The 24,757-nt window shown below is 45.9% G+C and overlaps 1 protein-coding gene across 1 annotated transcript in view; it reads left to right on the top strand.

Annotated features, from left to right (window-relative positions):
* Positions 1-24,757, top strand: part of arhgef10la (Rho guanine nucleotide exchange factor (GEF) 10-like a) — a 73,966-nt gene that overhangs the window by 27,049 nt on the left and 22,160 nt on the right. The window contains exons 7-20 of the mRNA XM_042343619.1: positions 1,962-2,054; positions 2,736-2,911; positions 6,586-6,702; positions 10,881-10,989; positions 11,572-11,678; positions 12,358-12,435; positions 13,478-13,657; positions 14,338-14,454; positions 18,888-18,980; positions 20,191-20,361; positions 21,387-21,532; positions 22,164-22,342; positions 23,301-23,416; positions 23,726-23,853. Of these exons, the coding sequence (XP_042199553.1) occupies positions 1,962-2,054; positions 2,736-2,911; positions 6,586-6,702; positions 10,881-10,989; positions 11,572-11,678; positions 12,358-12,435; positions 13,478-13,657; positions 14,338-14,454; positions 18,888-18,980; positions 20,191-20,361; positions 21,387-21,532; positions 22,164-22,342; positions 23,301-23,416; positions 23,726-23,853 (1,810 nt within the window). The remainder of the gene's footprint in view (positions 1-1,961; positions 2,055-2,735; positions 2,912-6,585; positions 6,703-10,880; positions 10,990-11,571; positions 11,679-12,357; positions 12,436-13,477; positions 13,658-14,337; positions 14,455-18,887; positions 18,981-20,190; positions 20,362-21,386; positions 21,533-22,163; positions 22,343-23,300; positions 23,417-23,725; positions 23,854-24,757) is intronic.

Below are 24,757 nucleotides of genomic sequence, written 5' to 3'. Positions count from 1 at the left end.
CAAAAACAAACACAATCCCACACAAACATTCCTCACACATAGTCACATACGCTCATGGCCACACACACTCACAGTAACACACAAATATACACACACCTCTCTCACACACACACAGTCACACATAAATACACACATATCCATACATAGTCACATCCACACAGTCACAGACCATCGTCTCCTCAGAATCTGTGCTCAAAGAGCGACACATTAAGAGGTGTGGGGCGCAGGTGAGGCTCATAGACTCTGGGTGGCTGGGACGTCTGTTCCTGTGCTGGATTGTTAGCCAGTTAAACAATTTTGACATCTAAACCTCAGAGAAATACAATTGCTGTCCTATAAAAATCTGTGAAATTGCTTCCTCTCTTAACTTCCTTTTTGAGGCTCCCCTCAGCTACCAAAATAAAATTAGGGGAATTTGCCAAAGAGCCCCACAATTAGAAACTCTGGGATACATTTCAGATGTGTAAGCATCAGTGATTTAAACGTTTGGATTTCCAAATTAAAGAGTTCTTGAGTCCACTGAGAGACAAGGCTGCAACTCGGTATCTCTGTTATACTTTACTGCACTGACCATCAGGGTAAGTAAGTGTTTATGGCAACTGATACCAGGCAAGGGGAGAGCAGCGTAAGAATAACAACAACTTGTATTGATATCAGTGGTGGCCAACACACGGCCTGTGGAACATTCGCACTCGTCTATGTGAGTCTGTTTTAAAACAATAATAATAATAATACTTGCATTTGGTATAGCACTTTTCACGTCTTCTAAGATATCTCAAAGCACTTCACAGAATATGCTGTACAGTGAATTGGCTGTATATTAGTGGCCGAAACGCCGGTGGCTAACTGTTTTGGTCGGCCAACAAACAAAATTTTCTTGATTGAATATTTCTTGATTTAGGCCATAAATCAATCGAGAAAAAACTGAAAACGCATTATCAATCGAACTCGTTCTTACCCAGACTTTGGCAAATGTTCAAGGGGTGTGGGGGGGAGGGGGGGGCTTACATTTCCTTCAGAGAAATGTGCAGCACAACATTGAAAATGGCTGCCCCAGCACAGAGTGGAAACGCCCTATTTTTTTTCCAAAAAAGTTTAGAAATTTACTTTAATGGTTGTCATGTACAGTTGGGTTTGGTGATGATTATCCACTCTACTCAGCTGTGATTTGTTCAGCTCCAAATGGCTTGTTATTTCTTTCACCTGGGCCTATTTAAGGCCTTCCCAATCTTTCCTTCTTAATTTTTTTTTGCCTCAAGAGTTTTTATTTTGATGTGGTCTCTAATGAAGTGCTGCTGCTGCCTGGTTCTTGGTACTGATGGCTTTAGCTTGATTTCCTGTTGCTGTGTTTGTTCAGTTGGACTTTTGGTTTCTAACCCCAGGATCAAGGGCTTTTCTCTCAAGCCTGTTCTCTCTTTCAGTTTCCTTTCCTGATAAATTGGTATTTTTTTCTCTTTTCTCTTCCCCTTACCCCTCAAATAACAGAAATTGGATTCAATCCCTTATTTTCTGGTACTTGTCGCTTTCCAATTAACAGAAAATCCTTTTTATGTGGATCTTCACTTCAGTGATTCAATCACCCTTGATCCACCTGATATCTACACAAATTTGGACCAGCCTTATTGTAGATCTGAAAATATTGTTGATAATGTATTTTTGTGTGTGTATGTCTCCCTCTTGCTCTCTTCTGCCCCTCCAATTGTATTTGTGTGTATGTATGCATCTCTCCCCTCTTATCTGTATATCAATGTAGGTGTGTGTCTCTATCTCTCCATCTAATATTATATCCCCTGGATCAGCCTCATCCAGTGCTGTCATGTTCTACGCTTGGTGTCCTGAGCTTGAGCAGATGTGTCTGACATTAGCAGTTCAGGGACACTAACCTTGGGTTAGAGTGCACATGGCAGTGTTAGGCCTTGTGGAATTTTTTAATTAGGAGTTTATTTTCTGTCCTATTTCAGCTCAGTCAGCCTCAGCCCAGCTGATTGCGCCTGATGCAGAAGAGGATGTAATCTACGATGACGTGGCTGAAGAGACTGATCAAAAAATCCAGTGTAAGTTGCTGCTCACAGAGACTTTGTTTTGTATATGTTACTAGCTAACTGCTTGTCTTTCATAGGTTACTGTCATTCCCCCCCCTCTCTCTCTGACAGAGAGAGATCAGCTCCAATCTTGCCTCTGGGTCAAAAGTTTGTGATTTCAAGCCCCAGCGTCAGTTCACAGTCCAGGCTGACACTCCAGCACAGTGGTGGGGGCTGCGGGTGGGGGGTGGAGTGGGAGGTGCCGCCCTTTGGATGAGATAATGATCAAATCTTCTGCCTGCCCTCCTTTTGACATTATTTGGAGGAAACCTTTGTGCCATCAGGCCTGGGGTTCATCAGCAGGAGCACTTTACTGATTGTATCGGATCTGTATTCAACAACAACTTGCATTTATATAGCGGCCTTCAAGCGGGTAGCGTTCCAGTAAAATTAATGACTGGATTATAAATGATTCCATTCTTCTCAAGTCTCCTGTTAAACTCTGGGTTTAATCCTCAATTTATACCAACTCACGCTGAGCTTTGGGTCAAAGTGATGGATGCATTTTGTCTACAAAATGCAAACACTTCACTTTACAGTACATTCATGCTTTGAGACATGATGAGGCGATATATCAAATGCAAGGATTATTATTACTATTATGTAGATGAATGGCTGAGTTACAGGATGCTCCTGTTCCCCTCTCTTGGACAGTGCCTCTAGAGGAGCTGATCTATGATCATGTGCATGGGGAAGGTGAGTGCATGAGCCCGGTTAGGACTGAGGATGGATGGAGTTCCAGCGAATTTGAGAGCTATGACGAGCACTCAGATGAAGAGAATAAATCCTCGGGAGGGCAGCAAAAAAGCAAAGCCATTCTTCAGCCCAAGGTGAGTGATCTGGAGGTAAGGATCTTACAAAAAACAGTCCCTTTGTGTGATGTGGAGTCCTGTATCTCAGTGGTTAGAGGACTCACCTCGCAAGCGAGAGACTTGGGTTTGATTCCCGGCAGGGCGAAACATTGGGTAAGTTTCCTTACTCCACACCCCTCTGTTTACCTAGCAGTAAGTAGGAACCTGGTTGTTAGTCGATTGGCGGATCGCTTTTCCGGGGGTAATAATTCCTTCCAAAAGATATAATAATAAATCGGTCACTAAATTTATGACTGTTGGTCACTAAATTCATGGGATACTGCTGTGCACAATTGGCTGCCGCATTTCGCAGACAAAATATACAGTCAATTCACTTTACAGTATATTCTGTGAAGCGCTTTGAGAAGTCTCAAAGACATGATAAGGCGCTGTATCAAATGAAGGATTATTATTTTAACCTCCTCAACTGGCAGGTTATATATTGGTGAAACGTCAAGCTTCTATTATTGTTCTTAATGGTGGGGTTTTGGGTGCACGTGGTCTATCAAAGTTCTGAGATGGGAGAACTTTGAGGAGACCAATTATAATTTGGGTGTATCGTGCTCTTATCCACTGGACGTCTTCCAAATTCCCTGCTCCTTGTTGCCTCTCTTCCTTTCTTCAAAGACCCATCCTTTCTTAACTCCCTGATCGCTGGATTTCCCAACTCTTCACTCCATAAAGGGCAGATTATTCAGAACTCTGAAGCTTGTGGCCTCTCCTGCATCAAGCTCTGTGAACCTATCACCCCCATCCTCGCCCGACTCCAGATGCTCCCCATTCCCCAGAGGATCGAGTTTAAGATCCTCGTCCTATCTTTTAAAGCCCTCCATGTCTTGCTCTCCATGGTCTTGCCCCTCCCTGCCTCTGTGATCTGCTTCCTCTGCTTGGCAAGCACAGGCCTGAGCTGTTTCTTAAATGAATGCAATGTTCCAGTCTCTACCCCCTATCCTGGTAACCCCATTCCAGTTATTAATTCCCCTTTGTGTGAAAAAAAATGCTTCCTGGTGTCTGTCCGCAAATTGCCCTTCACACCCTGATCCTGTGCCCTCTTGTCCTGCTGCCTTGTCTGTGAAGGTAATCTTTTGGGTTGATTTTCTCAATCGCATTCTTCTACATCTCTGCAAGTTTCCTCTGAGATGTCTCTTCTCAAGACTGATGAGCCAAGCTTGTCTAATCATTCCTCATATGGAGTCCTGTAGCTCAGTGGTTAGAATATTCGCCTTGCAAGTGAGTGACCTGGGTTCGATTCCCAGCAGGGCAAAAAGTAAGTTTCCTTACTCGCATTCCACTGTTACCTGGTAGTAAGTAGGAACCCGGTTCTCAGTCGATTGGCGGATTGCTTTTCCGGGGGTAATAATTCCTTCAAAAAAAAATAACAATTTGATCATTTCAATCCACGACTGTTTGTGGGACACTGCTATGTGCAATTGGCTGTCATGTTTCATCCACAAAATATACAGTCAATTCACTTTACAATATATCCTGTGAAGCGCTTTGAGACGTCTCAAAGATGTGATAAGGAGCTGTATTAAATGCAAGGATTATTATTATTATCACTAACACTGGGGATCCTTCTCATTGCTCCTGTGGTTTGTAATGATGGACAAAAGGTGGGAGAGGGGATGAGAGAACCTAAAGAAAGAAAAGCATGTGTTGTTGGAGAAAAGAAACGAGGGTTCAGAAAGCGGAAGTGAGACAGTAAGAAATAGAGCTGGAAGAAGGAAGTGAATTGCGAAAATTAGAAGTGAAGGATGAATTATTTTAAGCTTCATCCCAAAAGTGTAATTAATAATATTAATAATTATTATTATTAAAATATAATTACATTGGTTAATGGAAAATGATGTGGTGAAAAATCCAGCTTTTTATTTGGTCAGCTGAGTATCTGACACACCCACCACCATGCTTAAGTCTCCAAACCACACTGCAGTTGGATCCTGTTATAATATGCTGGTTTGGGGGGAGGAGGGGATTGTAGAACAGGCCGCACGTTATAACGGATTGCGTTATAGGGTGGCCACTGGTCATCACTTCCGTGTGTCAGGTTGTCACTGAACCTGCGTGTGTGGGCTGATCACCGAGGAAGTTTTCCCTCCTGCAGGAACTGGGATCACCGTTGATACCGGGAGCCTCTGACCATGGGCAGAGTGTTGGATGCCAATGGTCAGCCACCGCTCTGTTTCCTGTAGATCCACGGTGCCCGCGGTTTATCCAGACCTGATCTGCGTTAACTGTTCAATGGGTTCTGACTGTATTGAGAGTTCCACCCACACATGGAAATTTCCCTGTAGGCACACACCTTGCTTGCCCAACTCCAGAGAGAGTATTCGGCACATGTTGGCAAGAGGCAAAGCTCGGAGGAACTTGTGTAGTCTGATGCAGTGTTTTGGGTTCGCTGCATTGTTGGAGGTGCCATCCTATGGATGAGACGTTAAACCGTGGTCCTGTTCAGATGGACGTTAAAGATCCCTTGCACTATTTGAAAAGAGAAGGGAGTTTCTCTTGGTGCCCTGGCCAACCATCCCTTGGATAAAATTGGTCACTCACTTCATGGCTGTTTGCAAATTAATTTGCAGATATGCAAATTAATTTGCAGATGTGCAAATTAACTGCCACATTCACCCGCAAATCCATGGTCACTACATTTTACAGTAAATCCCGTGAAGCACTTTGAACCATCTCGATAATGTGATAGGGCACTGTATCAAATGGAAGAATGATTATTTTAAAGTTGTGACACACACTCGTGGTTTCAATACTCAAGATTTGCTTCCCTGTAATCTGTTCTGTGAATGAGTCATCGTGGAGAGACTGGGAAAGGCAGATGCTCAAGCCTTGTCCAGACTCTGATCCACTACGCATCTCCTCCATCCCACCATTGGTGGCTGAGCCTCCAGCCACTAATGCCCCACTCCCCAGCATTCTTTTCTAAAATCCCTACCACCCTAGCTTCAAAACTCTTGTAACAAATCTCCCTGACTTTGGTCAAAACCATCACATTCAGCCACCAACCCCTACCCTTTCCCGCCTCACCCCTGGCTTCGTGATCTCCATTAACTTTGCGAAGTGGTTCGAGACGTTCATTTTGCGCGAAAAGAAGTTGTGTGAATGCAAATTGCTGGATGCCTTTCTTGTTGATTAGTTCTTTCTGGTTCCATGGAGCATGTGACATTGCCTGCACAAGTCTTGTGTAATCTTGCTTGGCTGTGTCCCTGGCTCTGAAAATTGCCTGCTCTTGCCCGAATGTTGTAACTTCCTGCTTGCTGATCTCATTTCCTGTTGCTAAGGCTCACAATTCCACTCGGTCTTAGCCTTTACATGTTGCCTTCAAATATAGTCTAAGATTGAGCAGAATTGTGGAAAATTCTTAATTTGAAGATAGTTTTCTGCAGTTCGAAATTAACACCAAATGAAAGAATATTCAACAGTGAGGAACTATTTTAAGAATTTTCAGACAATGTGATCTTACAGGCTAGGTGGAATTCTGGGCCTGTAGATGTCGAGCAGTAAACATACTAAAACATACCAGTTTCATACCAGTCACTAACTGACTAACTAACTAACTCTTGTGTAGTTCTGTCCTTCTCCACTGCCACCCGTCTTTACTTCTCTTTCCTATGCTCTTCCTCCTACTCTCGGTTGCCGCTCAGCCTTCCCCGGATCTGAATAGGCTGAAGGAGAAGTATGCCAGGACTAAAAGAGAATTCCTGGCCATAAAAGTCGGGAGCAAAGATGTTCAGGAGCTGAAACAGCGATATGACTGCAAGGTACCTCTCCCGCTTTCTCCTTCTATCTGGTTACAGAGCCATCCCGCAGTAGACGTTGCAGTAGGATGAGGCATGCTAACTGTACAGGTTGGAAATGCCAAGTATGATGATTTATTTATCAATCAGTCGTGCTATGACATATCACCTTTTTTCCATCTGTTCCTAAAGACTTGGCTGCAAAGTGTGAAATTCCCCCCTTCGTCTCTCCCTCACATCCCCACCCACACACAACTTTAATACAGTGGTTGGGCCCAAAGAGTTCAGTGGCTGCTATTGTGATTCCAGCCCCAATTCACCAGATCCCAGGGAGTGCCTCTGACACCTACTCCAGGCTCGGAAACAAGAGGAGCAGGAATCCAAGTTGGCAGCAATGAACTGGCTTCAGACCCAACCATTGTGATGGTCAGGTGGGGGGAGACATACCTTACACCTGCAGACAGTCTTCAAGAATCGGTAGAAAAATGTGACTTTTCATCACGGATTTGGTAACTGGTTCCAAAATCATCAAATCAGTAATTAAGCATTGTATTTTTCACCCTAATATTAAAATGAAATCCAAGATTCCTGCCCCTCCCCTCGTCCCATCGCTCAGGTGATTTTGTAAAAAAAATCCTAGTGAGTAGAGGTTCCTAGGGTCAGGCCTGGACTGTGTTGACTGGATTGTAACCCAACCTTGGTCTCAGTGGGTCCACAGGCAGCGGTAACTTCACGTCATAGCTGTTTGTGGGATCTTGCTGTGTTAAAAATGGCTGCTCTGATCCCCAGAAAGTACATAGTCACTACACCTTATGCTTTGAAACACTCTCCTGATGTGAAAGGCACTATACCAAATGCAGGGATTATTATATTATTTTTTTCCTCCCTGGTTTATAATGGTATAAGTGTAGTATTGAAAGTCTGCTGTAATTCAGGTAGTGAGAATGGAAGTGCAGTGCCCCCGAAAGCTGTAGGTGTAGATGTGATCGGGATGTTCAAACTTGAGAAGTAAGACCATGAAGGAATATAGAGGGCAAAGTTGTGGGTATTCTATTACAATCAACAAAATGTCAGAATAGACTCTGCGGATTCAGATGCCTCCTTCCGATACTGTGTTAGAAAATGGTGCATTTTAATCCCTGGACCCATCGTCACTTTGGCTCAATAGGTCGTAACCTCTTTTGTGGGTCAAAAGGTTGAGGGTTCACTGTCATATTGGGGCTTTGAAATCACATTCTAGGCTGATACTCAGGCCAGTGCTGGTGGGCTGCGGGGAAAGGGTGGGGGCGTGGGGGGGAGAGTCTGTTGCATTGTCAGAGGAAGTTAAACCGAGGCTCCGTCTGTGCTTGAACATTAAATACCTATGATCTTATTGGAAAAGAGAAGGATGTTTATCCTGGTGTTCCTGGCTGATGTTCCCTAAGGTTGATAAGAAAAGCCCATCCACTTTGTGACTTTTGGTGAGATCTCACAGTGGGCACTTCTATGAGCTGCTATGTTTGTCTACAAATAGACAGTCACTACTCTTCACAGTAATTATTCGTAAAGCACTTTGAGATGTTTTATCAAACATTGAGATGTTTTATTGTTGAGGCTGTTTTATGGATTATGAAGAACACCAAATGCTGTCATGCTGATATTTCCCAAACCAGAGCTGAAACTCTGGGATTCACTGGACAGGAGCATTGATGGCTGCAGCGATTGGCTGTAGGACAAAACAAAATGGGGGGGATTGTGGGTGAGGAGAATGGCATTTGGCTGATGATTTGCATGATCCATGATGTCGTTTGTACCCTAAAATGTGTTCTCTCACTTGTAATGGCTGGTAATCCATCCACTAATAGCCTGTGTGCGGTCTGTGTGACCTAATATCTGATGTGTGTGTCTCTGTGTGGATGTAACCTGCTGTCCCTCAGGATGGGGAATTTTCAGCCAGTGCGGGGGGTGTCTGAGCTCTGGGACTATACCCCACGATAAGGGCGCTATATAAATGGAAGTTGTTGTTGAACTGTGACTGAGCCCAATTCACAAAAGATGTTTTTAGAAACGCTTTAGAAAATTTTTCAAATACAGTAAGTAAATGTAAACTAGCAAACCATTAACTACAGCAAAATATATTACATTTACAGTAATAATTATTGACAGATGTGAAATTTATTTAGGTCTTGCTCAACAAGAAATAGGTCAAATAGGTCTCAAATTACATCACAAAGATTGAGTGGAACCCTAAATTGGGTTAGAGATGGTTTTTTGGGGGGCGGGAGTGGGGGAATGAAAGGTGATCAAAGACGTAGTCAAAGATAGAAACATTTTAGAAGAGTTTTGAAAGAGGACAGAAAATGGAAAAGGTGAGGGATATTAGGAGGGTTTCAGTGAGTGAGTTTATAGTTTCACTAAAGTCTAAAACTATTTGCCAAGAACAGAAAGGGGTCTGGATGCGTACTCTCGTCCTACTAGTGGGTACTTTGCTCTGGGCTCAGACGGAGCTCCCTGAAGCAGGGCGTTGATTCTCACTCAGAATCCTCATCCTTCAGGTGGGACCTTACTATTGAGAACTCTTCGGCCTGTTATTCAGGTGAATGCCAGTAACGATCCTGTGATAAACGTGATGGTCAATAATCCTCAGCATTAATCGCTCATTCAAGCTCCTGGCTTTTTGCAGGCAGGACCTCGCCGTTTGCAAAATGGCCATCGTGTTTGCCTTCAAATCCAGGATTTTTACATTCAAATTAAATTTAAATTTAATTTACATTTTACATTTAAATATTAATACAACTGTGAAGCAGTTTGTGATTTGCATTCCCGTATCCGATAACCTATTTGGTTATTTTAGTTCCTGGGGGGGGTGTGGGCTCACAGCACAGACCTACTTTCTGTTTTAATCACGGAATTGGCAGGGTCTCGCTCAGTGATGTCATGGGCGACTGCTGAGGAACCTGTCACTGGTGGCGATACAAAACACTTGTTGGATCATCACACGTTGTTGGGACAATGTGCGGAGGGATCCCCGGGGCTCTCACTGATCTAAGAGGGGTGGGGTTGGATGAACAGGGTAGGGGAGCTGTACTCTGTCTCTAAACTGTTCTGTAGTTGATTTAGAAGTGTGTCTAATCCACTCCCCCCTCACCTCAGTCAAATCGTCCTTACACTCCAGGATCATCCTGGAGGCCAAAGACAACCCTATGCTCCTTTTTTGCACCACAAACCAGCTTCTTCATCCATCATTCGGTGCTTCCCATTCACTCTTCCAACTCTAAATGAGAGGAGGTGATGGACTTCCTTGGTCCAAAAATGAGAGCTGCCTCTGCCCTAGTTACTGGCACCCCATCCCCACCTCCACTTCCCCTTCTGGCCTCCCTCCCCCCGTCCCTCCCTCTCTCTACACTTTCAACCCCATCTCTCCCTCTCTCTTCTAGCATTTCCCAAATGAAGCCCACAACCTGCTCTTTCGACCCTCTCTTGACCTTTCCTCTCAGCTCCATCTTCACGGTTCTGTCCCAGTCTTGTTTCATTCTTGACTTTCCCATCGTCTCCACTTTGTATCTGCCAACAGCTTCTCCTCCAGCCCCCATATCATCCATCATGTGTGGTGTTCCTCAGGGCTCTGTCCTTGGTTCTCTCCTCTTTAATATTTACATGCTCTGCTCAGTGACGCCATCTGCAGGAATGGGATTAATGTTCACATGTCTGTCGATGACACCTAACTTTATCTCGTTACTCTGTCTCTAACACGTGCTGTAGCTGATCTGGGAGTGCGGACGGACAGTCTAGAGGGAGCTATATTCTGTCTCTAACCCTTGACCTGGGATTGTGGATGGTCACCCTGAGTTGTTGAATGAGTAAAAGGGTTCAATTTCCAAATTTCTTCCCCTTGATGACCTTCCATTTTTTAAAAAAATAATTAATTATTTAAAAATAAAAAAATAGGTAATTTTGCCTTGAAATGTTCTCATTGAGTGAATGTCAGAACTGTTAGAGGCAGGATTATAATGTTGTAAACGTACAGCCTCTAAATGTCTGTTTCTCAGCACGAAGAATCCCAGTTCTGACACAAATCTGAAGGGGGTCTTCTCTTTCCTTGCTCTTCACTCCCACAAAATACACAGTCAATTCACTTTACAGTATATACTGTGAAGCGCTTTGAGACGTCTCGAAGATGCGACAAGGCGCCGTATCAAATGCAAGGATTATTATTGTTATAGATGCAGCAGCTAATGAAGGCGGCTAAGAACGGAACTAAAGACGGTCTGGAGAAGACAAAACTTGCAGTAATGAAGAAGGTATCCTTCCTTCAAAAGAGAGACTCACAAGGTACTGCGTGTAACCAGCCTGAGCAGCCCTGGACACCGGCTCTCTTTACACTTGTCTCTCTCTACCTCTCGGGAGCCTTAGGGTTGACGGGGCCCGGACCAGATGAGGGAGATTTTAATGGCGTTGACCAAAAGCGTGGAGCTGTGTGCTTTTAGGGTAGTTTGAAAGATAGGGTGTGAGGAAGCTCCAGACTCCAGAGAGTGGCTGAAGACTTGGCAAGTGTGCAACGAGCATTAGACAGACCAGTTGGAATGCGTCAGTCAGCAGAGTAGGGCTGGAGGACATTGCGGGGTGGGGGGGTGGGGGGGAAATGGAGGAAGAGGGAGAGAGAAAGAATGTAAGGTTTTTTTTAAAGTCAGGATGAGTTGAAGCTGATCCCCTGGGACACTTGGAGGTTAGATGGTGGGAGTTAGGGGAGTGCGGAGCTGGATGGGGTTAAGGGATATGGAGGTGGATGTGACAGAAAAAGGGGGATGTGAAGCTCAACACAAGTGGAACATGTATTAACAATCACATTGAGTGTCTTAAAGGTGGTGGATGTTTGAACTATCTGATGGATGTTTGATCCACATTTTCCTACAGATCAGTTTGAAGAGGATAACGCCGGGTATCTGGATGTCAATGTGTCGGAATCAAAGCACCCTCCACCAGAGCTCAGTCCCATGCCCCCAGGGCTCTCTCCCCAGCAGGTCAGGGGCTATCCTCGAGGGAGGGGGGTGGCACTGGAGGGAGAGGGGTGGAGGGAGGGGGGTGGCACTAGAGGGAGGGGGGTGGTACTGGAGGGAGGGGGTGGCACTGGAGGGAGCGGGGTGGCACTGGAGGGAGGGGGTGGCACTGGAGGGAGGGGCGGGCACTGGAGGGAGGGGCGGGGCACTGGGGGGAGCGGGGACACTGAGTGCAAGGTGGACACTGGGTTTCCTTCCGTTCAGAAATAATCAAGTGGAAAATACAATGAGATGGATCCAATGTATTTTTCCAGCTATTCCCCACCACCCAATCCAATCCCACTCTCCTATTTGCTGCCCTTCACCCTTTAATATTCCTCCTCCTCCTCCTCCTCCAGCAACTTTCTGATTCCCTTTAAATTAATTGATGGATTCTTTAAGTTTTTGGAGCAGAGAATTCCATGTTCCCACCACTCTGTGAAGACCTAGTTTCTTAACCTTCCCTTTAACTCCCTTTGTGATTCTTAAATCTGTGCCTCTCATGACTGACTCGGGGGAAACTTGGTATTAACCCTATCATCACCTTTATCTTGACCACCTCGATCGAGTCACCTTTTCACCCCCTGAGTCAGGGCTTCGGTTGTGGTTTGTGTGACTGTTGCTGAGTTGCGACATCTCGTGAACGCTTTGTTGTGTCCTATAGATAGTGCGTCGTCACATCATGAACTCCATCGTGCACAGTGAGAGGAGCTATGTTGATTCTTTGAAACGCATCATGCAGGTAAGAGTCCAGGAATTGGGAGCGGAAATGGGGAAGGTAGTAATTTTGCACCACTCTGAGACACTATCCTATGTGAAGGAAGCTCTGGTTGAGTAAAGAAGCTCTGTACAATGCAACGTAAATTACACAGAGCCGGGGAGGGGTTTGTAACTAGAAACAAGAGGAGGCAAGTCAGCCATTGAGCGTGTTAAAGTGGTTTATTGATTATCGCAGATGTTTTTGCCTTAAAACCATTCTTCAGATGAGATATTAAAGTTAAGTCCTGTCTGTGCTTGTTCAGGTGGATATTAAAGATTCACGATAGTATGGAATCGAGAAGTTTCTCCTTGTCTCCTGGCCAACAATCCCCCAGATAAAATTGGTCACTCACTTCATGGCTGTTTGCGGGATGTTGCAAATTCACTGCTGCATTCACCCACAGAATGCAACCTTCACTTTACAGTAAATCCTGTGAAATGCTTTGAGATGTCCTCTAGATGTGAGAGGTGCTGAATCAATTGGAAGGATTATTATTGAACATCTCAATTGAGTCTGCTTTTTGGGAACTGACGCATGGGGGCTCGATTTAATGTCTCATCCTTTGGATGTCACGTCAGCACTCCCAGCCCTGACCCGGAGTGTCTGAGCTCCCAACATGGGGCTTGAACCCACTGCCTTAACATAATAATCCTGGCATTTGATAAAGCGCCTTATCACGTTGTTGAGATGTCTTACAGTGCTTCACTGGATATGTTGTAAAGTGGATTGATTGTGTATTTTGTGGGCAAATCGTGGTAGCCAATTGCGCACAGATGTGTCCCACAAAAAGGCCATGCAGTGAGTGACCAATTTTTTTTATTTGGGGGATTGTTGGCCGTGAAACCGGGAGAGAGAGAGAAACTCCCTTCTCCCTTTTGACCCATAGTCATGAGCGCGCTGTGTGTTGAGCTGAGCAGTCAGTGAAGTGATGGGTCTGTGTTGTCCAGGAGGAAAGGTTCCTGTCTCTCTCTCGCTCTTTCTCTCTTGCTCGTTCACTGACCTCTCCTTTGCGTGCCGTTCTCAGGAGTACAAGAAGCCTCTCCTGGAGACAGAGCCCAGGCTGCTAAGCGTCAGGAAGGTACGGATGGTCTTCTACCGGCTGAGGGAAGTTCTTCAGTGTCATTGCATGTTCCAGATCGCCCTGGCCTCTCGGGTCGCTGAGTGGGATGCCACGGAGAAGATCGGTGACCTCTTTGTTGCTTCAGTAAGTGCTGACCTCGTCTCCATCTACCTTCCATCGAGCAGCAGTGAATCCAATCCCAGGTGATGGGCTTGTGCTCCCGTCCTGGCAGCTTGGTGTTCCAACTGGAAAAACCCAACATTTTAACATTTGTGCTCGTGGGAAAAAGCACATTCCAAAGCCATCCTTAACTGGCCTGCTTTACGTCCCTGCCCTGCCCACCCCACCATTGGCGGTCAGGCCTTGAACCTCTCTCCTCTCACCCTCTGGAACTCCATGCCGGAATCTCTTCACCTCATCCCTTCTCGAACATCCTTCAAGATTGATATCAAGATCTTGCTCTTTGGCTTCGATCATTTTCCCACCCCCACTCCTATGTCCAACCCCCAGTTTGGGTGCAAACCCTCGACTGTTCAGTGCATTGGGACATTCTCCCAAGATGAAAGGCACTAAACAAATGGTGTTTGTCTGTTTTTTTGTTAATTATCGACCAGTTTGGGACTAACCACCATTCCCACCCCTTGTCTCCCAGCGCCCAGCGCTCTCCCCCCACCCCATCACTGCACGGGAGAGTTAGCCTAGACTGTGAGCTAAAAATCCCCGATGTGGAGATTGAACCCACAATCTTCTGATCCAGAGGTGAGAGTGCGAGCGGCTGAGCCAGGGTGACCCGCAAGTTGTCAATTTATTCCTTTTCCTTTTAGTTCTCGAAGTCTATGGTGTTGGACGTGTACAGCGACTATGTGAATAACTTCACCAATGCCATGGCGCTGATTAAGAAGGCCTGCCTGACCAAGCCAGCGTTCCTGGAGTTCCTCAAGGTGAGTCACAGTGTATGCGTGAATGACCCGCTCTCGTCCTATCTGGTCCTCTATTCTTCCTCCCACAATCTGACCTTGTGTTTATACCTTGTAGTTTTAGCTGGTCAGACTTTAGCAGTTACCCCACACACGCTCTGGGGTCCCCAAGCCTTGGATCTTGTCGACTTGTACTTACAGTTCCGCTTAAAGTTTATAAATAGCTTTAAGTGCTCCAAGACCCCAAATGAGGGATGCTATATAAATGCAAGATCTTGTTGTTGTAAAACTCTCTGAAATTGTGTTCTCCAAGGAAAGAGTGCGCATACTATTCCAGTCACGGGAATTTCTATGTATAGGGATACAGTGGCCACTGTGGGTGTGTGAGTGCTCCAAACACGGATAAAGTTACACTGAGAATCCGTACAGGGCACAGGCCTGTAACACATTTTCCTACAAAAGAAACAGTCACTACACTTTACAGTATATCCTGTGAAGTGCTTTGAGACGTCCTCACCATGTAAAAAGGTGCTATACCAAATTAAAGGATTTTTTCAAAAAGTAAGCAATCTGATCCACTAGGAGACAGCAGAGACAACGGTTTGTTTCTTACATTGATGGCCAAATGCTTCACATTTCACATTTATTATCCACTTTCTGCACTGCTTTAATCTCTCAGCTGAGCTACTCCAATCCAAACACCCCATACTTTGTGGGTCCTGCCACACTCTCAACAACAGCAACAACTTGGATTTATGTAGTGCCCTTCACGCTGGATGGTGTCTCAGAGCGCTTCATAGTAATGGATCCCGGGGCCGAGCCAAGGGGAGGGGGAGGAGCCAGGGGAGGGGAGGAGCCAGGGGGAGGGGGAGGAGCCAGGTGGAGGGGGAGAGGGGCCGGGGTGGTGGGGGTGGAAGGTGACCAAGGGCGCGGTCGAAAAGAAAGGTCTTCAGCAGAGGCCTGAAAGTAGGAAGGGAGGGAGTGAGACGAAGGGAGTGAGGAAGGCAGTTCCAGAGCCTCGGGGTATAGTGGCTGAAGGCACAGCCGCCGAGAGTTGAGCGGGGACGAGGGGGACGAGGGGGAGGCCAGACCCAGAGGAATGAAGGCAATTGGTACTGTTTTGAGGAGAGAGGAGGTCAGAGAGGTCGGGGGGTGTGGAGTGGAGGACTCGGGGGACGAGGAGGAGGCCAGACCCGGAGAAACGAAGGCAGGATACTCTCTTGGTATCTGTTCTCATTGAACAGCAACAACTTGCATTTATATAGCGCCTCTTCACACAGGGTTGTGTCCCAGTCCCTTTAAATGGGATAATGTCTCAGAGCACTTCACAAGGCCGGCCAACAGAGTAGGGAGGGGGTGGGGGCTTGGGGGTTGGTGGTCATCAGTTTGGGCAAGATGTCGATTTTAAGCAGGTCTTGAAGATTGACGGAGGGGGGAGAGCAGGGAGTTCAGTAACATCAATTTATATTATTTGTACAGCTCTTTTCATGTGTGAGCCTGAGCAGTGTGTGTGTGTGTGTGTGTGTGGAGGGGTGGGGAAGGTCGCGGGGGAGTGTTGAAGGAGGGGTGGGGGAAGGAGTGGGGAGTTGACCAAAAGAGCAGTGGAAAAAGAATGTCTTCAGGCAGGCTGGGGGGGAGAGTAAGTCTGCATGGTGTGAGGATGATCTCACACGGGCTGACAGCTTGCAGCATGTAACCTGTCTGTAGGTAAGTGAGGACAATGTATCTCTCTCAGAAGAGCCAAGTTGTACTGTAGCTCAATCTGTCCTCTTCTGTGTGGTTGGAGCACAGCCCGGCCTCTGACTGGCCTCTCGGGCTTGTGGGTCTAATTATAAAAGAAACACAAATGAAGTTTGCCCACACAGCAGAGCGATCCAGTCTGAGCATGTGGATTCAGACCCCGCTGATTCTTCATTTTATGATGCGGTGTCTAATTTGCACCATTTCTTATGGGCTGCTTTAATAAGACATTTCCATTGACTGATGTTGTGCTGGATTTTCTTTGGACAGCGTGGTGTCTGACATATGCTTTAGAGTATCCATATCCAAACCAGACTGAGAGTTCTGCATATGTATACAGTATTATCTCCATGTGGACATTTCTCTGTGTCCTGAATGAAATGTGCACCCTCACACTGGAGGAACACTAATTCCAGAGTATTTTTTTCAGGGCTTTCTCTTGGTATCTTTGCCAAAATCCCCCAAATAAAATCAGTTACTCACTCCATACCTGTTTGTGGGACATTGCTGTGTTCATCTGGCTGCCGTGTTTCATCCATAAAATACGCAGTCAATACACTTTACAATATATTGCTGATTACACCAGCCAAGCATAGATATCAGTAAACACAGTCCTGTCGGTATAATAAATGAGCATGATTAGTTTGTAATTCTCTTTTTATTACCACTTTGAATGTTGTTCCATCATATGATCAAAACCCAGTGATCTCTCTCACAGAACCGTGGCTTCCCTAGGTAATGGGTTTGTCAAATTGGTCTCAAAGCTCTTAACAGTTTAGAGAGAATTGTTCAAAACCATCAGCAATTAATGCTTTGGCATCTTCTGATACGATTGAGGACGTTGTTCCTCTATTTCCCTGATATACCTAGCAGTAAGGAGGAACCCGGTTGTTAGTCGATTGCGGATCGCTTTTCCGGGGTAATAATCCCTTCAAAGCAAAATAATAACAATAAATTGGTCTATCAATCCACAACTATTTTTGGGACACTGCTGTGTGCAACTGCTGCCAAATTTCTCCCATAAAATATACAATCAATTATACGCAGTATATTCTATGAAGTGCTTTGAGATGTCTCAATTAAGTGATAAGGTGCCATATCTAATAATAATAATAATAATAATCCTCGCATTTGATATAGCGCTTTTCACGTTGGGAGGACGTCCCAAAGCGCTTCACAGAACACACTATAAAGTGAATTGACTGTATATTTGTGGGCGAACGCGGCAGCCAATTGGGCACATCAATGTCCCACAAATAGTCGTGGTTTGAAAATGACCAATTTATTACTGTTTTTGGTTTTGGAGGGATTATTATTAGGCTCTGTGTGGAGTAAGGAAACTTGCCCAAGGTTTGGCCCTCTGCCTGGAATTGAACTCAGGTCTCTAGCTTGCAAAGCGAGTGCTCAACCACTGAGCTACAGGACTCCACAAGGATGCAAGGATTATTATTATTAGACACAGGTTGGCGAGAACCATGGCTTGCGGATTCCAGAATGTGTGCTGACGTTTAGTAAGATCTTGCTCCTCCCTTGCTCCCTTCAAGGCACGTCTCAAGGCCGTCCTCTTTGAGCGCGCCTTTGTCAGCCCTCCTACACCTACCCTCCACCCTCCTTATCCCAACCCCCTGCTCGGATCCAAATCCCTGACCGACCAGCACCTTGGGATGTCCACCCGACATAAAAGGTGCTATACAAATGTAATTTGTTGTTGTCTCTTCTCTTTGATTTCCTCACTGCTTATGTTTAAAACTCTGCACGTCTTCCTCCTCTCTACCTCTGCAACCAATTGAAACTTCACCAACCTGTCCAGGAATCCTGTAGCTCAGTGGTTAGAGCACTCGCTTTGCAAGTGAGAGACCTGAGTTCAATTCCAGGCAGAGGGCGAAACCTTGGGCAAGTTTCCTTACTCCACACGCCTAATAATAATCCCTCCAAAACCCAAAAACAATAATAAATTGGTCATTTTCAATCTACGACTGTTTGTGGGACATTGCTGTGCGCAATTGGCTGCCGCGTTCGCCCACAAAATATACAGTCAATTCACTTTACAGTATATTCTGTGAAGCGCTTTGGGACGTCCTCCCGACGTGAAAAGCGCTATATCAAATGCAAGGATTATTATTATTATTATTATTATTACTCCACACAGAGCCTAATAATAATCCCTCCAAAACCAAAAACAGTAATAAATTGGTCATTTTCAAACCACGACTATTTGTGGGACATTGATGTGCCCAATTGGCTGCCGCGTTCGCCCACAAATATACAGTCAATTCACTTTACAGTGTGTTCTGTGAAGCGCTTTGGGACGTCCTCCCGACGTGAAAAGCACTATATCAAATGCAAGAATTATTATTATTATTATTATTATTCCCTCCGCTCTGAAGGCACTGGCCTGCTCAATTTACTCCGCCCGCCCGCTCCAGTATCGACCGCTTGCCTTCAGCCTTTCTGCCCCACCCTCTGCAAACTCCTCCACCTCTCAAGACCATCCTTGTCAATTGTGCCTTTGGTCATCCCCCCTTGCCCTCAGCTTGGGTGCAAACCCCTCACTGTCCAGCGCCTTAGGAAGTCCTCCCTACGTATTTTGTTGTTGCTTGGGTCTTCCATTGCTGTTGTGAAGCGTGTTGTGATGGTCACGCCAAGCAAGAGGTGTTGTAATGGATGTGTGTTAATGTTATTGATTGTGTGTTCTCACCACGTTTGTTCTTCTTCAGAGGAAACAAGCTTCAAGCAGTGACAGGATCACGCTGTACGGTTTGATGGTGAAACCCATCCAGAGATTCCCACAGTTCATCCTCCTGCTACAGGTGAGCCTGGGACACAGAATGGGGAGTCTTTTACTTGCAAAGTGAAAGTTGTGCTGATAAAGGAAAGGTTGCCTGCTTAGCATTGGGCTGGTTAGCGTTAAACTTGTTAGCGTTGGGCTGGGGTCTAGCACGAGTAAATGAATCAATTTGTACTTCAAAAACCTGGCAAAAACTTAAGAGGTTAAAAATAAATAAAATGTCAGATTGATTAGCAATTCTAAGTGAAATACTGAGACATGTTGGAGTTAACCTCTATTCCTGACTTTGTCAGAGGGACATCTTTCTGAGGAGACATTTAACTAAGGCCCTGTCTGCCCGTTCAGTGGCTGATGAGGGCCATAGCTATGATGAGAGTGGATTGGGTGCACTGGGGTGATAGTCCTCAGAGCAGAGGAGGTTAAGGAGTGACATGATTGAGGTGTTTAAAATAATGAAAAGAACTAACAGGTTAAATAGTAGACAACTCTTCGCTCTGATAGAGGATCTGTTTCAAGGGCAGTCTTAAAATCAGACCTGAGCTCGTCACTGGGATCAGGAAACATTTCCTCACACTGAGGATTGTGAGGATATGGAACGCCCTGACTCAGAAAGCTCTAGAAGGGGGATCGAGAGATGTTTAAAAGAGACACAAGCAGAGGCTTGGGAAGTAGGGATATGGTAAAAGGGGAGGGACATTGGGATTAAAAAATCGGCCAATGTCTAGTAAACTGTTGAAACAGGCTTGATGGGCTGAATGGCCTCCTACTGTTCCTATCCCCTATGTTTCCTGGCCCACAATCCTCCTGAGTTAATTAGTCATTCACTTCCTGGTGGCTTGTGGGTCCTCACTGTACCCAAAATGGCTGCCGTGTTTGCCCATAATAAACCACTTGACAGCAATTCCAAGTGAAGCACTGAGACATTTTGACATCACTGCAACAACAACTTAGCCTTACACAGCGATTTTCACAAAGTTAAATGTCCTGAAATGCTTTACAGAAATGGAGTGTGAGCCCGAGCATAGCGAGAGATGGGAAATGGAAAAGGGGTTTAGGGACAGGGTCCTAGGGAGCAAAGGTAAAGTAGCTGAAGGCTCGCCCGCTGTGCAGTCGCCACGTCGGTGCAGGCTCAATGGCCTGAATGGCCTCCTTCTGTGCTGTAATGTTCACTGATCACAGAGCAGGCTTGTTATTTAGTTGTGAATTCCAGCTGTTTATGGTTACGGTGACAGGACATGCTGAAGAACACACCGAAAGGCCACGCTGACCGCCTGTCGCTGCAGCTGGCTCTGACCGAGCTGGAAATGTTGGCCGACAAACTCAACGAACAGAAACGAGTGGCCGATCAGATCGTGGAGATCCAGCAACTGGCCAAGAGCGTGGGTGACCGCAACCTCAACAAGGTGAGGAGACAGAGAGCAGCTCTGACAGTCTGTCAGTCAGTCACCGGGTCCCAGCCAGTAAACCTGGCCAGTGAACACTTGTCACTCGTGCACTCATGACGATATTCTCTGGTTATTGTAACCCAAGGCAAGTGTGTAAGACCGAAGCCCTGTCTGTAACTGTTCAGGCAGACGTTAGAGATCTATTCCGTGGTCCTGTTTGAATAGAGAAGGGAGTTTATCCTGGTGTCATGGTCATCAATACCCCTTGATTAAAATTGGTCACTGGCTTTATGGCTTGTTTGCTGTGGGCAGAATTGGCTGCCGCATTCGTCCCCAAATATACACTCACTCCACTTTACATTATCTGCTGTGAAGCGCTTTGAGTCATCCTCGCGACATGAAGGATTCTATACCAAATATAAGGATTATTGTTGTTATTATTAAGGATTGCAGGCCTGAAATTTCTCCTAGTCTCAGATTTAATATTGACGACTGAGCAGCATTTCTGGAAATGTTTTAAGTTGGAGCCGGTCACTGTTTGTAACGACAGAATTATGGCACCAACTTAGTGTTGAAACAACAGCAACAAAATGACGTTTGTCTAACACCTTTCATGTCGGGAGGCGCTGGGCAATCAGTGTTTCCGACCCAAGCTTGGGAGTCGGGATAGGGGAAGATGGAGGGCAGGGGGTGAAGGAGGGTGACCGAAGGCACAGTGAAAGAAGAGGGTCTTGAGATGGGTCTTGAAGGAACCTGATTTACACACTGGAAAAAATCTCTGCTGCACTCTTTCCCTATTTCTCTTTCTCTCTTCTCTCTTTTTCTATCTCATTATCTTTCTTTATCTTTTTGACACTAGAAAATCATCCAGCTGGGTCCTGAATCTATCTCTGCCACCATGAGCACAGTTGATTCCTAATGGTTGGTCCCTGCTGGCTCACGCCCAGGGCTGCCGGCCTGGTGCACAGGCTGACAAGATCTAACACCCTCTCCCATCTCCTCACCCCTCCCCTCTTTCCCCCCTCTTCCCCCACTCTCCGCAGTTACTGACGTCCAGCCAGAGGCAGTTGGTCTTATGCGAGACCCTGACCGAGACGGTTTACGGAGATCGGGGACAGCTCCTCAAGTCCAAAGAACGGCGAGTCTTTCTGCTGAACGACTTGCTTATCTGCGCCAACATCAACGTGAAGTAAGTACAGAACTTTCCAGAATATTAGAATGGGCTTTGAAAGGTTGGAAGTCGAGCCATGGCTTGTGTTAGTCAGCAGCAATACACCCAGGGCCAAAAAATCCATTCATTAGGATAGCAGCTAAACTCAAGCTGTACAGTGCTCTAGTCAGGCCACAACTGGAGTACTACGTAGCGCTCTGCTCAACATGTCATGAGGGCCTGATCGGGGCTTACAGAAGAACAATGAGGACAGTGCCAGGGAATGAGCTGTGAGAAACGATCAAATAATTATAGAAACAGGAGTAGGCTATTCAGCCCCTCGAGTCTGTTTTGCCATTTTATAAGATCGTGGCTGATCCGTACCTCAAGTCCAGTTACCCGTCCTTGCCCTATATCCCTTAATACCCTGACCTAACAAATATTTATCTAAATGCTCCTCAGCATTGAAAAGAAACATCTCAGAGTGAATCGTATAGACGTGTATAGGGCACTAAATAGGATTGAGAATATAAACCCAGAACAATCCTGCCACATATGCCGAGGCAGTAGGACAAAATGGCACAGGGCCATGATGTGGTTAGCAATGGCTTATTTCCTCAGTGAATGAGTCATCTCTGCAATGCTCTTACTCCCCTGTTTTCTGCTCTAGGGGCCAGCCTGACATCGGGAGCCTTGTTCCAGTTGGGCCGAAGTACACTGTGAAGTGGAGCACCTCCCTGCCCCAGGTCCAGGTGGTGGAGGTGGGGCAGGAAGGGAAGAGTTACGAGAAGGACATGATAATTTTTCAGCATCCAGGGAGCAAAAGGGCCTCCTCAACTTCTCTATCCAGTAAGTCTAAAGACCTTCCTCTTCAACTGTGCCTTCAGCCACAGGATGGTAGAAGGCAAACTAGATGGACTTTAGTCTTTTTTGTCTTTTTTTGTCCAGCAATTCGTATTTTCCAACCTTCTGTTCGTCCCTCGCCCCCTCCGGTCTAGCATCGGAGTCTGTGCTTTCAGTCACTATGCCCCAAAGCTCCCTCCCTAAGTACCTCCACCTTTATTACTCCCTCCCCATTTTCAAATCCCGCCTAAAGTCTTTCCTTTTTGATTGTGGTTATGGTCACCTCCCTTATCCCTCTTCCCCTGGCTCAGGGTCAGACTCTGCCAATGTTAAGCGCTCCAGTACGCTACCCAAGGTGTTGTTGTTCACAACCTCTGTGACCAGTTGGCAGCACTAGAGAACCTTTCCCTAACTTCCCATTTCATAGCAAGATGGCTTCAGATGAATAAGGTACCTCAGTCCATCTGAGCTTGTCCCTCCAGAACACCATCCCTACCCTGCCGTCCTCCCATCACACCATCATGTTTTTTTAAAAAATGATTCACAGTGTCTCGGGCTCAAACACCCTTCCTGGCTGTTCCAGCCTGGGTACAGAAACCCTCCTGGTGTCTGTCCTGAAATTGCTCTTTTTTACAGTTCTAAATCTATTGTTCAGTTTGTCCCAGTGCATCCTAAAGTATGTCGATCCAAAAGTAAACCATCCAAAACTTCCACGTGTATGTGGATGACACCCAAATAATAATAATTATAATCCTCACATTTGATATAGCTTCTAGAAGGCGCTATGTGAAAGCAAGGATCATTAATTATTATTATTACTTTTTCAATCCCAATTAAAATGTTACCCTCCGAGTGGCCGTTCAGTTCACGCCTTCGAATCGCCCACCAGGACAAATAGTCCCTGCCCATTCACCCTGTCATAGCCTCTGCTCGATCTGGTGCTGATTGTATCTGTTGCCCTCAGGCAAGCTGTACATGGGGCCAGCGCGGCTGTACCAGGAGTTGCAGGAGCTGCAGCAGGACCTGAACGTTGTCAGTCAGATCTCTCAGCTCATCGGCTCGCTCAACGGCACCTACCAGGTGAGACCTTCCTTTTTGATCGTGCTTACAATAACCTCCACCCTCACTCCCTCTCCCCCTGCCTGTTGTCAAACTTTGCCACCGTCAAGCGCTCCGAGGGGCGCGCTGTATAATATGCAAGTTGTCGTTGTTCCTGAGCCAGGTGGGTCTGCAATACACTCTGAGCCCAGCCAGGGGAGAAATGTGGGGAGCGATTATCTGAAGCCTGAGTTGATGGGATGATAGACCTGGTCTCTACTATTTCCTTTCCACATTTATTGATGTGTGTGAGGTTGACGTTTGCCTTTCTTGTCTGTCCGCTCTCTCCAGAATCTGAACCAGACGGTGGCCCTGGATTGGAGTAGGGCGCTGCAGAGGCTGATCCGTATTAAAGAGGATGAAATCCAATCGGCAAATAAGTGCCGTCTCCGGCTTCTGTTGCCCGGGAAACCAGACAAGTAAGGAGAGGGAGAGAGAGAAGGAAATCTTTACGCACTGTGCACTGAAATGTTTATGCTCAAGCAATACTGTCTGCTCAGCAAAACCTTTAAATGTGGTGAATTCAGCTGTTTATGCTGGTGTCAGCCTGGCTCAGCCTCTCATAGAATCATAGAATATTACAGCACAGAAGGAGGCCATTTGAACCATCATGTCTCTCCTAGTTCTTTGGAGAGCAACCCAATCAGTCCAACTCTCCAACTCTTTCCCCGTACCCCTTGCAATTTTTTTCCTTTTCAAGTACCCTTTTGTAAGCTGTTATTGAATTTGTTTCCACCAGCCTTTCAGGCAGTGCATTCCAGTTGTGGGGGCAGTCCTGCGTTGCTGGAGGTGCCGTCCTTCAGATGAGATGTTAAGCTCCATGCTCTTCATGCTCCAAAAAGAGAAGGCAGTTTCTCCCAGTGTCCTGGCCAACAGTCCTCCAGATTAATTAGTCCATCACTGTTGTATGTTGTATGCTGTTGTATGCAAAATCATACTGCACTTGACAGTATTCATTCCACACCAATGTATTCCTCAGATATGCTTTTGTGGAACTTTGTCTGGAAACTCTTAAACTTGCAATGGGGTCTCGTGTGCAGTGTGGGGGTGTGGGGGATGTAAATCACCCCCAAAGATTTTTGCAATTTTTTTTGTGATCACATTTTATAATAAATAATAATAATCCTTGCATTTGATATAGCGCTTTTCACATCTTCGCGACATCTCAAAGCGCTTCACAGAATATACTGTCAAGTGAATTGACTGTATATTTGTGGGCGAAACGCAGCAGCCAATTGTGCACAGCAGTGTCCCATGAACAATCGTGGATTGAAAATAACCAATTTATTATTTATTCATTTATTTTTTTGCCAAGACTGAGGG

This window comes from Callorhinchus milii, unplaced genomic scaffold (assembly GCF_018977255.1).
Source record: "Callorhinchus milii isolate IMCB2004 unplaced genomic scaffold, IMCB_Cmil_1.0 Scaffold24, whole genome shotgun sequence".
Lineage (NCBI taxonomy): Eukaryota > Metazoa > Chordata > Chondrichthyes > Chimaeriformes > Callorhinchidae > Callorhinchus > Callorhinchus milii.
Note: the sequence above shows the minus strand (reverse complement) of the source record. Positions and strands in the feature narration are given on the sequence as shown.